The 16,386-nt window shown below is 45.6% G+C and overlaps 2 protein-coding genes across 5 annotated transcripts; both read left to right on the top strand.

Moving 5' to 3' along the window:
- Nucleotide 1: 1 nt before the first annotated feature.
- Nucleotides 2-4,981, top strand: LOC123050945 (disease resistance protein RGA2). 4 transcript variants are annotated; one of them, XM_044473667.1, is made up of 5 exons: nucleotides 2-2,843; nucleotides 2,960-3,060; nucleotides 3,251-3,416; nucleotides 3,516-4,028; nucleotides 4,377-4,981. In XM_044473667.1, the coding sequence occupies exons 4-5, from the start codon at nucleotides 3,542-3,544 to the stop codon at nucleotides 4,742-4,744; spliced, it is 855 nt and encodes a 284-aa protein (XP_044329602.1). In that variant the 5' UTR covers nucleotides 2-2,843; nucleotides 2,960-3,060; nucleotides 3,251-3,416; nucleotides 3,516-3,541; the 3' UTR covers nucleotides 4,745-4,981. The 4 variants fall into 4 exon arrangements, with proteins under 4 accessions (XP_044329602.1, XP_044329600.1, XP_044329599.1 ...); XM_044473665.1 differs by having other exon boundaries at nucleotides 2,313-2,843; nucleotides 2,960-3,053; nucleotides 3,516-4,981; XM_044473664.1 differs by having other exon boundaries at nucleotides 2,313-2,843; nucleotides 3,516-4,981.
- Nucleotides 4,982-10,046: 5,065 nt separating this feature from the next.
- On the top strand, nucleotides 10,047-15,549 carry LOC123050947 (putative disease resistance protein RGA3). Its single transcript, XM_044473669.1, has 5 exons — nucleotides 10,047-10,257; nucleotides 10,323-10,360; nucleotides 10,453-12,813; nucleotides 13,028-13,054; nucleotides 14,105-15,549. The coding sequence occupies exons 3-5, from the start codon at nucleotides 10,486-10,488 to the stop codon at nucleotides 15,485-15,487; spliced, it is 3,738 nt and encodes a 1,245-aa protein (XP_044329604.1). The 5' UTR covers nucleotides 10,047-10,257; nucleotides 10,323-10,360; nucleotides 10,453-10,485; the 3' UTR covers nucleotides 15,488-15,549.
- Nucleotides 15,550-16,386: the final 837 nt, after the last annotated feature.

Below are 16,386 nucleotides of genomic sequence, written 5' to 3'. Positions count from 1 at the left end.
TCCAATGCGTTTCTTCCCTCCATCCCCATCCCTGGTTCATGCATCTTTCATCCAACGTACTCCTACAATTCAATTGTACTGTACGTCAGTATCCCGCAATAACTTGTTTGCTTGCTTCTCACAAAGTGTACTGTGTGTTCTGCCCAAGTTTTCCAACCCCCCCTTCTCCAACAGATTCAAATTTCAAAACAGACAGCCACACCACAATATTTGGGCGACGACCAATTCAAACCAAACTTAGTAGTCGCCGGGGGGTTGTGGATTCATCCATGCTAATCACAAAACAGTATCTGAAATGAGTTTGGTTTATGTTATTATTATCAAGGAAAAAAAATAAAACTAAATATGTCTTCGTCCAATGGGTATATTCTTACACAAATCCTTCATTATTTCTGTGTCATTTTCAGAAGCATTCCATACAACTATCAATTTTTTTAATTGGTTCGAAACAATGTACAAATATAATTCGTAGATTTAACACATTTCAATTATTTTTATATTCAATCAGTTCTAGAAACATTCCACATACATTTCATACATTCCACATACAGTTGGTCGATCTGATAATTGAAGTTACATTTTTATGAAGAAAAATATGAAGGTTTTTCTAAATTTGAAACCATCTTGAATTTTGTAATTGTGGGAAATAAGCATATTTGAAACTATTGTGAGTCGCCGTGTTTAGATAAGAGGTTGCCTGGTAGGCTAGTCGCACAGGTGCGCGACGGTGATGTCAATCTTGGTCGGTAATGCAAGGCACACCATCGTTCGTGGCTGCATGCACTCTTTATCCACGGCAAAATTCCCCCCTCTCCGTTCCATCCTCGATAAAATGTGACCAAGACAAATATTATCATAGAACTGCCTTAGTTTTTCTATTTCAGTTATTTCGTCAATTCAACCACTAATGCTTCATGCTTTTTCTATTTCAGTTATTTAGTCAATTCAACCACTAATTCCTCCTTCATTTCCTTCTTCTTCTTTGAATCGCCTTGCCCGATGCCGCTCGAACCGCCTGCTACTGCAAGGCTAGTCACTTACTCCGTGTTGCCGCCGCTCCCAACCATCTTCATATCCATCGGTACAACCTCCCGGCATCCCTCTTCCGTCCTGAACCTGTCAATTTCCAACTGACCTCTATCGGGCGACGTCGTTGCCGCGTCGTACCTGGCTCCATACCGTGCCTGGATCGACCTCGCTAGTGGCCCCACGCCTCGTTGTCGCTCATCGTGACACTCCGTATCGGCCTCATGGCTTCACACAAAATCAACCGACACAAATGCAATATAAATTATTATCATGCTAGGAGGAGTATATACCGAAAAAGGGTTTCCCCCCGCTTTATATTCCAAAGCACCAACACCGATCACAGAGCAAACGCTGGGGCGAGCAGCACAACAAGCCAAAGAAAAAGAAAAAGAAACAATGCCAACACCGGCAGCTCGACAAAGCGCGGATGACCCACTACCGCTGCGCCCTCCGAAACCTACCCACCACGATCCTAGGCTCCGATCCTCCGCGTACCAAGCAGCACCTCCAGGAAGGAATGCGACGCCGACGACGCTGCTGCCCGGACGTGTCCTAGGGTTTCTCCCGGCACGCGGAGGGTAGAGGGGAATGAAGACCACTGACACCCTCCAGGGAGGACTGGTGGCACCCGCAGGTGTCACCGCATCGGAGTCGGAAGACCCGACAAGGATTTCTCCCAACTCCAAACCCCACCGCCCAACCGGATCGGAGCCAACTAGCCCGCTCGCCGCCCACCAGCATGCGCCACTGCGGGCGCAGCGCCACCCACGCCGTCTCACTGAGATCACCACCACGAGGCCAAGAGAACAAGGAGAGGAGGCGTTGGTCGACGGGAGCAGCAGCGCCGTAGTCGCGCGGGAGGGAACCACCTCCTCCGCCGTCGTGCAGGAGGCTCGTGCCTCCGGCACCGTCGCGGTCGCTGTCCGGACGCAGCAGCAGGGCATACCAGGCCACCCCTGGCCCGACCAGGCCCAAATCAGGCCCGCTAAGCCCCTCCGGCCACGCTGCAGCAGGGCGGCGCCCACCGCCCATCGCCGCTCCCCCGCCTCCTAGAATCCACGCCGCCGACCCGCCCGCCGTCGGCCCGCACAGACCTAGATGGGGCCCGAAGGGCCTAGATCTGGGCGAGCGGGCGCCGCCTAGCCGCGCCGCCGCGCCACCCCGCCGCCAACGGCGACGCCACCGTCCAGCCGATCTCCCGCGCCGCGCCAGGAAGCCCCGCCGCCACGTTGGACTGCCGTCGCCTAGGGAGCACCCACCGGCGCCCTCCGCCCTGCGTCGGAGAGCAACCGTGAGGGGAATGGCAGGGGGCCCCGCCAGCAGCGTCGCCCGGGCCAGGCCCGGCAGCAAACGCCGGCGACGGCGGCGAGGAGGGGGAGAGAGAGGGAGAGCTGGCGAAGGAGGAACCGGGGCGCGGTCGGTCGCCCGCGGGGCGACGCGGTCGCGAGAGGGTAAGGATGAAAAAGAAAACAGTAAGCAAAGACTTTGGCAGGTCAAGTCAAGCAAAATATTGGTAGTCCTACTACTAGACAAATAGTGTGCGTCCAGATCCATTCCAGCACTTATTACACCAATCACTCACTCTCTATTTTCTCACTCTCACTCCACTGCTCCCCTGCTCTGCTCTACTCTCCACTCCCCGGCAACTGCAAGCCCTGCTGCTCCTCATCTCCGCCTCGCCGGCCGGCAGCGCAGCGCAGCCCCCGCCGCCTCCTCCCCTGCCAGAACCGCCGTCGCCTCCCCCCCACTCTCCCATCACCACGGCTCCCGGATCAGGACCAGCCGCACCGTGCTGCCGCCGCGCACAGCAGCAGGTACCCAACACAACCCTCGCCGTCTCTTCTCTCTCTCTCTCTCTCTCTCTCTCTGTGTGTGTGTGTGTGTGTGTGTGTGTGTGTGTGACTCAACCCAACACAACCCTCATTCGCAGGTCGCAGCTAGCTAGGCGTCAGCGGCACCGGTCACCGACGGCAGAGGCAGGCAGCGCACATCACCGGCGGACGACCTGGTGCGCGCGCGTCAACGTACGCAGTACGCACTCATCTCCTTTTTTTTTTCGAGCTAGCTTATACAAGCACCATCTCCTCTAGGATTCACTGTACGTACTATTTACTTCTTTTTATTCGTTCGATCCAACATTAGGGCCTACAAACGAAAAGCAGAGTTCCAACAGCTCTTCTGAATTACAAGTAGTATTTACTCTTGAGTTGTGTTCCTGCAGCCACTCAACCCAAGACCAATCCACAAGGGAAAGTTTTTGCAGCTAGCCAGGACATTAATTTGTGGCTACCAGCAACCAAGATTTATGTACGATCACATTTGACTCATTCCAGACAGCCCGTTTGCAGCTAAGAAGCTAAGCCTGGACCTCATCTGCACGCATCAAGGTACACATTACCTAGTCCTGTCCTTCAGTTTGCAGCTACCAGCACCCAGGATTAATCACAATTGATTGCTGACGGATAATCAATCCCTGATCGATGCAGGTGCAGGCACGCACGCCCATCCGACGATGTACGCCGCCCTCAGCACGGCGCAATGGGTGGTGGGCAAGGCGCTGGCCCCCGTAGCGGATGGTGTGCTCGGGGCTTGGGCAGCCGCCAGGAACTTTGGTCCCACTGTCGAGGCCCTCAGCACGGAATTGTTGCTCGTGAAGGCCACGCTCGAGCAGGCTGCCCTCAAGGAGCTCAGTGGCCCCGCCATGGAGATGCTGCTGCAGAAGCTGCGGAATTTGGCGCACAGTGCCGAAGATTTGCTGGACGAGCTGGACTACTTCCGCATCCACGATGAGCTGCACAGCACATATGATGCAGCAGATCACCATGGCGAGGGTGGCGTCCACGACCTTGCCCTCAATGCTCGCCACACGGCCAAAGCTGTTGGCAAAATGGTCAACTGTTGCCCTTGGCAGCGTGCTAAGCACACACAGAGGACACACGACGATTCCTCTTTGGCCCCAAACACCAATCGGAAGCTCAGCAGATGCATGTCCAACCTCGGTAAACTTCTCCCTTGCTCATCTTCCCCACATACACATGTTAGTCATGAAGATCATGGCAATGCACAAGATACCCCAGACCTTGAGTTTAATAGGGTTGATTTCTCTGAAAAGATGAAGACCATCATAGAAAAACTGCAGCTTATGCGCAATGAGGTTAACAAGATTCTACAGGGTTGTGGCCCTAGAATTGTCCTAGACATTGCCCAGAGTCGTCCCATCACCAGTGCTAAGAGTACAGAGCCAAAACTATATGGAAGGGACATTGTCATGAATAGCATCATACATGATATCACCAAGGGTCAATACTGTAACAAGGGTCTAACAGTGCTTCCAGTTGTTGGTCCAGGGGGAATGGGGAAGACAACTCTGATACAACACATATATCACAACCAACAAGTGCAGAATCATTTTCCAGTCAAGATTTGGATATGTGTGTCATTCAATTTCAATCTGGAGAAGGTGCTAGAACAAGTCAAAAGGTATACCCCTGCAGTTGAAAGTGAAAAACACTGTAGTACAACAGAAGAGCACCATTTACTGCACTTCACGCAATCGAGCAGCCCAAGACGCTCTTCAAATGATGGGAAGATGACCAAAGTGGTAGCGGTGTATGGAATGGCTGCGGAACCATCCAGTTCCAATCTAACTTTTCCATCAGGCCTTCACGCAGTTGGTAAACCTCTGATGTTGTACAAACTGAAGTTTCTCTTTTGAAGTATAAGTACACTCACCAAAAAGCCGGGAGAGGAGAAGATGATTGGTGGTCGGTCACCACATATTAGACATGCTACGTGTATTGTCATTGTCATCATGTGATAATAAAACACTATGTCACACCACATATTAGACAGTCTATGCATATTATCATGAGATCTCATCATCTGATAAAACATTCTACCACATCCTTTTATTTACGTCCTGAGTTATAATAACGGCACACTTTCCCTTCTAGTTACACTGAACATGTTCTCTTATTTACTCTGTTATTCAGCTCTTTGATTTTCCCGATGCCCGGTCACGCTACCTAAAAACGTAGCGAAAAGATTCTCTTCTGTTTTTTTTATGGAAAACATGCATTGTGATATACTCCTAGCTCTAGAAACACTACACAAAGTTACCTCCAAGCATACAACATGTGTAGTTTCGTATCTACTACTACCTCTGTTTTCAAATGTATAAGACATTTTACATTTTGAAATAGACGGTGTACTTAATTTTCAAAAGAGAAGGAAAACTCGTATCTAGCCTTTTTTAACAAACCGCTTATCTACTCGAAATCATGAATAGTTTTTAAGTTCATGAACTTTTTCCAGTCTTGTCAAAAAAAATCAGATCCATGATTTGTTTTTCAAATTCATGAAAATTTTATCAACTTCGCGCACATTTATGAAATTCTTGCACATTTTTTAATTTATGAAAATATTCAAATTCACAAACATTTTATTTAAATTCGTAAACCTTTTTTTGAATTAATGTTTTTCAAAAAGTTAACGGTCGACCTGTCAACTGTTGACCGAGCAAACGGATTGGAGGGAGCGAACAAAGCATGGAGCCGTGACCGAGCGAGTAAAGCGCTGCATGTGTGTTCTTCTCGACATGCACGTAGGAGCCTGCATGTCAAAAGTTCATGATTTTGGAATTGTATGCAAATTCAAAAAAAAAGTTCATGAATTCCAAAAAAGTTTGTGATTCAAAATATGTTTGTGGTGAATTAAAAAAATGTTTGCAAAATAAAAAATTCTTGTTAATTAAAAAACCTTGATGTATTCAAAAACTGTTCTTGGATACAAAATATGTTCATTAATTCAAAAAATGATCCCCAACTACAAATATGTTCACGTACTTGAAATATGATTGGGGCTTACTCAAAAAATGTTCATGAATTCAGAAAATGTTTGTGAATTCAAGAAATGTTTATGAATCCTAAAACAATTCGGTGATTCAAGAATGATTGCAGATTCAAAAAAATTGTGAATCATAAAATGTTTGCTGGGAATTGAAAATATATTTGCGGCAAATTGGAAAACTGTTCACGAACTCAAAATCTGTTTGACGCTAATTTAAAGAAATCTCGAATACAAAATATATTTGTGGGAAATTGAAAAATATTGGAAAATTCCAAATATGTTTGCGGCTAATTCAAAACATATTGAAAAATTAAATATATGTTTGTGGCGAATTCACAAAAATGTTTGCAAATTAAAAATATGATCACAACGAATTCAAAAAATGTTGAATGCAAGAAATGTTCGTGTATTCAGAGAATGTTCATGGAATAAGATAAATGTCCAGGAACTCAAAAAATGTTTGTGAATTCAAAATAAGTTGATAAACTACAAAAATAATCATGAATTGAAAAGTTTTGTACATTTATAAAATGTATAATGAATTTAGAAAATAAAAAATAAAATAAAATAAATAAAAAGAGGAAGAACGGAAGAAAACCGGAGATTTAAAGCCGATCAAGTTAACCAGAAAACCAATTGAGAAAACAGAAAATAAAAGAACAGAAAAAACCATCCAGAAGCATTCCAAAACCAATGGTGGAAGCTTCCCAAGAAAGAATCAGCCGCTCAGAAGCGCTTCAAGCTCTAACGCTTCGATAGAAAGGAAAAACGAGTTATTGAGCCGGCCCAGTCGTGTAAGTGATCAACAGAATATGGCTTGCAACAAGCGATATATATCACTGCGAAATCATTGATTAAGGGGTATCCCTCCACAAAGGCCACTTTTATCCTTTTTAGGTTGCAACAAATGATGCACTAGTTTTTTTTTCTGTAGATTCGTTTATTCAAAACATTTTATTTCTTAAACCGTCGTTCAAATCTAGAACTGTTTTAGAGGGTGTTTGTTTCCAGGGACTTATTGGTTTAGGGACTTAAAAAAGTCCCTATAAGTCCCATCTAAACCAAACAGGAGGGACTTATAGGGACTTAAAGTGGGCATTTGAGACTTATAGGGACTTATAGTTGTAATATGGTCTTTTAGTCCATGTTAAGTCCCAGGAACCAAACAGGTAGGGACTTTTTAGGGACTTTTTAGGGACTTGGGACTAAAAAAGTCCTAGGACTTATGAACCAAATAGGGCCTTAATTATTGGACTTCCCGCTTTGAGATTTTTGTAACTAGATCTCATGTTAAAAGGTTTCGACGAATTTTTTTTCATGAAAAACTGAAAATAAAAATGATCCAGAAGCATGGTTTTTCCCACCTTTTTCCCCTTTTCAAAGGAAAAATGGTGTCTCTCGCGGAAGCAAATTTGTGCCTCTAACGGAAGCAAAAAAAGCATTTTCCCCTTTTCGTGCCTCTCATGGAAGCAATCTTGTGCCTCCACTTCAAGCAAATCTAACTCTCAGAAAAGCAAATATATATATATATATATATATATATATATATATATATATATATATATATATATATATATATATGATTTACCCTTTTCGAGAGGCACGACTATGCCTCCCTCAGAAGCAAACCTATGCCACCATGAGAAATTTGTGCCTCTCGTGAAAAAAATAATTAATTTTCCCTTTCAAAGAGGCACAACTATAGAGGCAAAAAACAAAATCACATTTTTTTTTCCGACAGGCACAACTCTATCTCTTGCGGGAGCAAATATGCGTCTCTCACATAAGCAAAAAAAGTTTGTTTTTCCCTTTTTGAGAGGCACAACTATGCCTCTCACGGAAGCAAATATGTGCCACCACAAGAAGCAAATCTGTCTCTCTCGCTAAAGCAATAAAAACATGTTTTTTCGTGTATAATTTTTGCCCCCTAATTATGAATGATTTTAGAAAGTTTCCATGGTAAATTATGAATTGTCAACCTTTTTGTCATACATCCATGGAAATTTAACTACACCGCCATGGAGAATTCTTCACCTTTTTTGCCATGGAAAAAATTACCTTTTCATTTTGTCATGACAAATTTACATTAGTTACCACAGCAAATTTACCTTTGTTGACATGGCAATTTTATCTGCACCGCCATGGAAATTTTTCACTTTTTTACAATGGAAAAATGTACTTTTTTCTTTTTGCCACGACAGATTTACAATCGTTACCATGGCAAAATTAAATTTTTGCCATGGCAAATTCTCTGTACATACATTGGTCTTTTTTTACACACACGGCAAAATTCTCATACAAACATGTAAATTTTAATTAAAATACCATTGCAAAGAACCTACCATGGCAATTCGTTGTTCATAATTTGTTCTTTTCTTACAGACGCGTCAAATTTCTCATACAAACATGAAATTTTTAATTAAAATACCCTGACACATTTTATTATGAATCTGCCATGGAAATCCTCTGTTCACAATTTGATCTTTTTTTACATGCAATGCAAATTTCTCATACAAACATGGTAGTTCTTATTTTGTCTATGTACCATGCCATTTGTTAGAATAACAACATTTCTAATTGTTTGCCATGGCAACTTCCTAAATTTACCATCTTTTTCAAAAAAAATGACAAAACCCTTAAAATGTTGCCATGTTGTGTAATTTATAAGAGCATAATGGCAGGCATCTGTGTAAACATCATCGTAATTTTATACACTATTGTCATGTTCTTTGTAATTAAACCTTCCATCTGTAAAGAAATATTTTGCATAATGGCACATGAATATTTTGCTTATTCCCAAAGTATTACATGTTGCTACTTACTCCCTCTGTAAAGAAATACAAGAGCATTTAGATCACTACTCGTTCTTATATTTCGTTACACAGAGAGAGTACTATTTGGTAGAGATTATAGTTTATTGCATGGAAGACATTTGTGTGTGTGTGTGTGTGTGTGTAATGGGTAGTCGGCCCCGCAACCAGTCGTGGCCCAACCCAACAACATTCCTTCCTCCTCTGCTCTCTTCTCTGCTCTGCTCCGCTCCCGACGACGGCGACGGCACGGAGGCACCGGATGGCGGGCAAGGGCGAATGCGCGTCGCCTTCAAGTTGGGGCTGCTGTGCTCCACGGCCGGCATGGCCTCTCCTCCGTCGCTGGTGCTGGAACTGGAAGCAAGCGTCGCAGGCTCAGGTCAGGTCAGGTCAGCTTCCACCCACCCGCCTGCCCGCCAGGTGCTTGCGTTTATGCCCATAAGATTCGTTCCGCCTGTACTATAGACAAGGGCCAGCCAAGCACTCAGTTTTGCGAGCCCGCCCTCTCATGTCACGCTCTTGGCTTTGCTTCAGTGGTTTTCGACTCGGGACAGGACTAGTGTGAATGACAGGACTAGATTGTCAATCCAGACATCCAGGTCCAGTCGTCTTGCCTGGTCGGCCGGCGTCCGCCGCTCGTAGCTTCGTCGCGCCGTCGGTTCCAGCAACCACGACAACGATTGTAGCACTGCGGCCCCTGGCTTCATTGCTCGCCGCTCATCGCGCCGTCGGTGCCAACATTGCCGGCAACGGTTGTAACACCGCGGGCGCTGGTTGTAGCATCAATGTCGCTTCGGGAAAACGAGATTTGGCCGGGCCTGCACCACACGCCTTCGCTGCGCCATCCGAGTCGTTGGTACAAGCCACCGAATCACGCCATCGCTGCTGCTGGTCGCGGCAGGGAAGCTGCATGCTCATATATGTCAACACTGGCAACGACGACCACCAGCAATGGGTACGGCGTGGCTTCAAAAATGATGCGGTGACCACGAGCTGCACGTTTGCTGGAACCGGCATCATGGGGTGCTGCAACCATTAGTGGCAGAAGCTTCCACCGGCGATGGAAAAGCTACAATGGCGACTGGACGAAAGCATGCTGTTGATCGCAAATGCTACTACCGGCATGGCAGAAGCTGCGACCGGCAACAAGAAAAGCTACAACCCTCGGCCAAAAAAGTTGCTACTACAAGAGATAAGAGTCGTGTGTGTGGCCGTGTAATTTTCCTCCATCGCGTGGCTCGCGTTTGACCGGCGTAATTTTCGGCCGGTCCTAATTTTATCCAGGAAAGTCTTTTTCTTTAGTCGGTGTGACAGATGCAGTACTGTACGAGGCATTCTCTTTGAGGAATCAAACGGATCTTTTTCTCTCACTCACTCACTCCACTCTCTGTTTCTCGCTCACTCTCACTCACGCTGTCTTCTCCCCGGCCGGCACCCCCTGCTCTCCCTGCCCGGCCCTGCTGCTCTTCTTTCCTGCTTCGCCAGCCGGCGGCGCAGCTCCTGTCGCCTCCTCCCCTGGCCGTCGCGCGGTCGCCTCCGTCACCACGCCACCGCCGCCGCACAGCAGCAGGTACCAAAATCAGATCCCTCTCTCTCTCTCTCAACGACTCAACTCAATCCTACCCCCTTTTGCAGCTAGCCGGCAGACCGGCACCTGGTGCGCATGCGTCAAGGTATGTAATAATACTAACTCCTCACCTTTACAGTAGTTTGCAGCTACCAACAGCCTATTTACCATCGAGTTACTTTTGATTCCTGGATGCAGGTGCCGTTGTCCATCCCTGCATCCAGCCAGGGGATGGCCGACGCGGCCCTCCACGCGGTGCAACGGGTGTTGGGCAAGGCACTAGCCCCCTTTGCGGATGGCGTGCTGGAGGCGTGGGCGGACGGCAGGAACTTTGGGCTCAACATCGGGGCCCTCAGCGCGGAACTGCTGCAGGTGCAGGCCACACTTGAAACAGCTGCCACCAAGGATCTTGCCGGCCGGCCGGCTACGGAGAAGCTGCTGCAGAACCTGCGGGACTCGGTGCATGATGCCGAGGACTTGCTGGACGAGCTGGATTACTTTCGCATCCACGACGAGCTCCATGGCACGTACGATGCTGCCGACCAGCACGGCAATGGTGTCATCCGTGACCTCGCCCGCGATGCTTGCCACACCATCAAAGCTCTTGGCAAACTGGTCAATTGTTTCCCTTGGCAGCGCGCTGAGCTCCAGCAGAGGTCACTCGGTGATTCGTTCTCGGCGCCAGACGCCAACCGGGAGGTCAGTGGATGCATGCCCAACCTCGGTAAACTTCTCCTGTCCTCATGTTCCCCACATCCACGTGTCGGTGGTGGTGATGAAGATAGTGCCAATGCGCAAGAAACACCAATGCCTGAGTTTAATAGGGTTGATTTCTCTCGAAGGATGAAGCAAACTGTAGAGCAACTAAAGCTGGGGAGTGAGAAGGTTGACAAGATTCTGATACATTGTTGCCCTAGAGCTGCCCTAGACATTGCCCAGCATCGTCTCCTCACCACACCTCAGAGTGCAGAACCAAAATTGTATGGGAGGGACCGTGTCATGAATAGCATCATACATGATATCACTGAGGGTCAATACTGTGACAAGGGTCTAACTGTGCTTCCGGTTATTGGTCCGGGGGGAATTGGGAAGACAACTCTGATACAGCACATATATAACAACCAGCAAGTGCGGAACCATTTTCCGGTCAGGATTTGGATATGTGTGTCGTTCAATTTCAACCTGGGTAAGGTGCTAGAAGAGATTGAAAAATATACCACTCCAGTTGAAGGTGAAAAAAAGCATGTTCGACCAGAAGAGCTGATTGAACAAAGATTAAAAACCAAAAGATTCTTACTTGTATTGGATGATATCTGGAAGATTAGTAATGGAGATGAGTGGAAAAATCTTTTGTCGACAGTAGGTCAATCAGAAGAAAAGGGTTCCATGATTCTAGTCACAACTCGGCAAAAAGAAATAGCAGACCAGGTTAAGAAATCTGAAGAGCCAAAAGAACTGAACGGTTTAGAACCTGAAGAGTTTAGGAAGTTATTCCTTGTATATGTCTTTGATGCAGAGCAATATCCAAGGGATAAACTTCATTTGTGTGAGATTGGAGATAAGATCATGGAAAAACTGAAGTGCTCCCCTCTTGCAGCAAAGACTGTTGGTAGATTACTCAGGACAAACCTTAGTTTGCCTCATTGGATAAGTGTCCTAGAAAGTAAAGAATGGTTGAAGCAGACCAATGACAATTGGATTATGCCTGCCTTGGAGCTTAGCTATGTCTTTCTCCCTTTCCACCTGCAACAATGTTTTTCCTATTCTGCATTATTTCCTGAAGATTACCCATTCAGAAGCCGTGAGCTCATCAGCCTGTGGATCGGACTAGATATTTTGATACCTGATAGTCAAAATCAAACACTTGAAGACATAGGTTTCAGAAATTTAAAGGAGTTAGTCATCCATGGATTTTTCAGAGAAGAGAAAATTGATGGTGATCCGTGTTATGTTATGCATGACCTACTGCATGATTTGGCAGTGAAGGTTGCATCTCATGATTGTCTTAGTTTACGTCTCCCTAATGTTGCATCAGTAGAAATTCAGCCAACCACCCGCCACTTGTCTATAAGCACAGAGGACTTAGGTGAATATGATGTAGTGTCTGGTGAAAAATTAAAGAGTGAATTGGAAGAAATGAAGACAATATTGACAATTGGACATTTACAAACATTGATGTTATTTGGAGAAATGGATGAAAGTTTTGCCAAGATATTTGGTGATTTTTTTGGGGAAACAAATGCTCTTCGTGTTCTTTATTTGCCCCACCTGATGTACCCCATGGAGTCTGTTTTACATAACTTTTCAAGACTTGTCCACCTACGATGCCTATGTCTAGGAACATGGAAGAGACAGATGCAATTACCACCTAACATCTCTAAATTTTATCATTTAAGGGTTCTAGATCTTAAGAGGTGGGGTGGCAGTGGTGATTCTCCCGAAGACATGTGCAACCTTGCAAAATTGTGCCACTATTATACCCCAAGAGATGCTGGGCTTCATTATGATATTTATAATGTGGGAAAACTTAAACTCTTAGAAAAGTTGAAGGTATTTCATGTCAATAAAAAGAATGAAGGATTTGAACCAAAGCAGCTAGAGCATTTGACCAAGCTATGGGAGCTTAGCATCTACAACCTTGAGAAAATACATACAGAAGACGAGGCAGCTCAAGCAAAGCTAATTGAGAAAAAAATGCTTGAGGAGGCTAACATTGGACTGGGATAGTGAGCAATCTAGTGTTGAGCCTGGTATGGAAGCAATGGTTCTTGAGAGCCTTCAACCACATCGAGATCTTCAAGTGTTGTGCATTAGAGGTAACAGAGGTCCTTCTTGTCCAACATGGCTGCGTGATTTGTGGGATCTTCGTGAACTAAGGTTGGAGGATATGGCCAGACTGAAGGAGCTTATTATAGGGAAAAGTTTTTGCGTGCTAATGAAGCTTGAACTCCTTGGCCTAGGAAGTTTTGAAAAATGCGTTTACACAACTGAACTAGAGTCTTCCCTGGGTGGAGATGTGTCGCCAAGGGATGCTCATATCTTCCCTGCTTTGCAAGTGCTGATTATCAAATGGTGCCCGAAAATCTTGGAGTTTCCAGTTTTAAACCACATTCTTTACCCAGATTGGTTTCCGAAACTACAAGAGCTTGAGATACGGTACTGTCCAGAATTCTCATTAGTGATTCCAATATCCTGGATTAAAAGTCTGCGTCATGTCACGATAAAAAATGTGAAGCTACTAGAAGAGTTTGAGTACTCAAAATCATCTGATGGAGCAGAATTGGAAATCATTGGACAGGGCGATCTGCATAGCTTAGACCAAGTGTTAGTTTTCGATGAAAAAACAAGTCTTGAGAAGCTGACACTCCAGAGGTGCCCACCTCTAGAGTTAAAGCACCTTCTGATGCTAAACTCGAAGAAATTGATTGTAAAATGTTCAGTTAGTCTGGTTGGACCACTAGGAGGTCAGAGTAATGGGGAATGTCAGCTCCCTGTTGAGTATATGAGGATCGAGTGGTTAAAAAGTATTAGTGGAAAGGAATTGACAGAGCTCCTCCCCCACTTCCCAATGCTCTCCAAACTCGAAATAATTCCTCATCTAAGCAGGGAAATGATGTTTTCGCGGCGGTATCAGCAACCAATGGGGATGGAGGAAGATGAAGTAACAGCAGCAGAAGGGGACGATGATGATGGGACACTGCTCTTCCCAGCTCATCTCTTTGACTCACTACAAGATGCTCATATGTTCCCTCTTTTGCAAGGTCTAATTATTGGAGATTGGCCGAAGCTCTTGGGGTTGCCTTTCTCAAACCACATTGTTTCCCCAGATTGTTTCCCCAGACTACAAGAGCTTCAGATACAGGGCTGTCCAGAATTCTCATCGGCGATTCCCATCTCCTGGATTAACAGTCTGCGTCGTGCCACGATAAAAAATGTAAAGTTACTACAGGAGTTTGTGTACTCAAAATCATCTGGTAGAGCAGAATTGGATCTCGTTGGACGGGGTGATCTGCATAGCTTAGACCAAGTGTTAGTTTTCGATAAAGAAACATGTCTTGAGAAGCTGACACTGCTGAGGTGCCCACCTCTGGAGTTGAAGCACCTTCTGAAGCTAAAATCGCTGAAGACATTGATTGTACACCTTTCAGATGGTCTGGTTGGACCACTAGTAGGTCAGGGTGATGTGGAATGGCAGCTTCCTATTGAGCATATTGAGATCTACAACATAAATGGTATCATTGGCAAGGATTTGACAGAGCTCCTCCCCCACCTCCCGGAGCTCTCCAAATTGGAAATAAAATGGTGTAAAAACATAAAACAACTGGTAGTGGGGGTGGATCTGCATCAAACAACATCAGCAGCAATATCGGAGATAGAGGAAGATGATGACGGGGTGCTGCTCTTCCCAGCTCGTCTCTGTCGCTCACTACGGGAGTTGGAGTTCAGTCACTGCCCAGAGCTAGTCCTGGTGGACCCGCCAACTCTTGTTCCTGGAAGAGGAGGGCTCCAAGCCTTGCAAACTCTCCAGAGATTAAGCATAGTGCCTTCCCCTAGGTTTCTATCCAGATTGGAAATAGTGCCTTCCCGTCACATTTTCCCTTCGTCCCTGCACTTCCTGGAGCTTATGAGTGTGAAAGGCATGGGGACACTGGAGCCCCTCTCAAACCTCTCCTCTCTTGTCACATTAAAACTGTGGAGTTGTGGAGAGAATCTGACATGTCAGGGCTTGCGGTCTCTCCTTACCACTGGGGCCCAGCTCAAAGAATTAAGAGTCTCTTGGAGCCCTAGATTCTTTGATGGTTGGGAGGACGCTAAAGGAGGAGAAAAGCAGCAGACACTGCGGGTGCTCGAGACGGATGATGCAGCGGGGCTCCTTTCTGCACCCATCTGCAGCTTCCTCTCGTCCTCCCTTACCACGCTGAAACTTTGTGGGGACGGGTCTGAAGGGATGGAGCGCTTCAGCGAGGAGCAAGAGGACGCCCTTCAGCTCCTCTCCTCCCTCCAGGAACTAGAGTTTTGGCAATTTCACAATCTTCAGCAACTCCCCGCAGGACTGCGCAACCTTACCGGCCTCAAGGAATTAGCAATCCACTCTGCAACCGTCTCTTCCTTGCCCAACGGTGGCCTCCCTGAATCACTGCAAAAGCTAATTGTTATATATGGGTGCAATGAAAAGCTAAGACAGCACTGCAGGGGGTTAGAGGGAACCATCCCAGAACTCAGAATACAATGATCCAAGGCAACACAAACATACTTTCTTGTGTTTTCCACTTTGCCCTTTTCCTGCAATACTGCTTAATAATACCGTGTTTGTTCCCATCCACTGTGCAGGACCGTGCCTTGGAGTTTCCATGTATATTCTTCTAGCCTTGTAGTGTTCTACTCTTTCCATACGTACACACTTGCCTCTGTCTTGTGGCCGCTGTCTTCCTTCCTGTACATAAATCTGGTAGGCACATATAAATTGGAGATTTACTAATGCTGTATCATATCAATTATATCCACTTCCACTTATACTCGCTGCAAAAAAAATATATATATATATCCACTTATGCTCCTGTTATGTTAGATTTCCATTTTCTTCAAAATGGCAGTGAAAGTATTTAAGATTTTGTCTTTCCACAAATGAGAAAACCAACATCATTATCAGCCAATGCCTTCGATCTGCAAGTCTCTCTTCTTTTCTTCCTAGAAACCTGTGATAAACATTTGTTTTGGTTCTTTCTGCAGGTGTTTTTTTCAATGTAACGGGTTTCTTCCTATTTGCACTTAATTTGGGTTATTGCCATCCCTTCATTAAGACGTGTCAGACTACTTTCCTATTTTGAGTGTCACGATCAAGATAGCAGTACGACATCAGTATGGAATAAATGAGACTTCGGGTCAGTCTACTGATATTAAGGTGACATTTTTTTTTCCATATACTTCTACGTTGCGATCAGTACCGGGTGTTCTTGCATTTCTAATTTCTGTTGGCTTGTTGTTCAGGTGTTCTTATGCTTGTTTGGTGGGCTTTCTAGCCACTTGTGTTTACATTTTGTCCAAAAACTCATCAAGACTGAAGGTGTACCTGGAAAATGTTCAGTTTTAGGGATCAAAGACTGAAGGTGTATCTTGGCATAATTATGGGAG

The sequence above is a fragment of the Triticum aestivum genome, chromosome 2D, assembly GCF_018294505.1.
Source record: "Triticum aestivum cultivar Chinese Spring chromosome 2D, IWGSC CS RefSeq v2.1, whole genome shotgun sequence".
NCBI lineage: Eukaryota > Viridiplantae > Streptophyta > Magnoliopsida > Poales > Poaceae > Triticum > Triticum aestivum.
Note: the sequence above shows the minus strand (reverse complement) of the source record. Positions and strands in the feature narration are given on the sequence as shown.

What these genes read in the sequence shown, in the direction of transcription:
- LOC123050945 (XM_044473665.1), top strand. Translation starts at nt 3,542, where the DNA reads ATGTACGCCGCCCTCAGCACGGCGCAATGGGTGGTGGGCAAGGCGCTG.
- LOC123050947 (XM_044473669.1), top strand. Translation starts at nt 10,486, where the DNA reads ATGGCCGACGCGGCCCTCCACGCGGTGCAACGGGTGTTGGGCAAGGCA. An exon ending in AAAAGTTGAAGGTATTTCAT is followed by an intron (nt 12,814 to 13,027) that starts GTCAATAAAAAG and finishes ATGGTTCTTGAG; the next exon opens with AGCCTTCAACCACATCGAGA. An exon ending in AACCACATCGAGATCTTCAA is followed by an intron (nt 13,055 to 14,104) that starts GTGTTGTGCATT and finishes AGACTACAAGAG; the next exon opens with CTTCAGATACAGGGCTGTCC.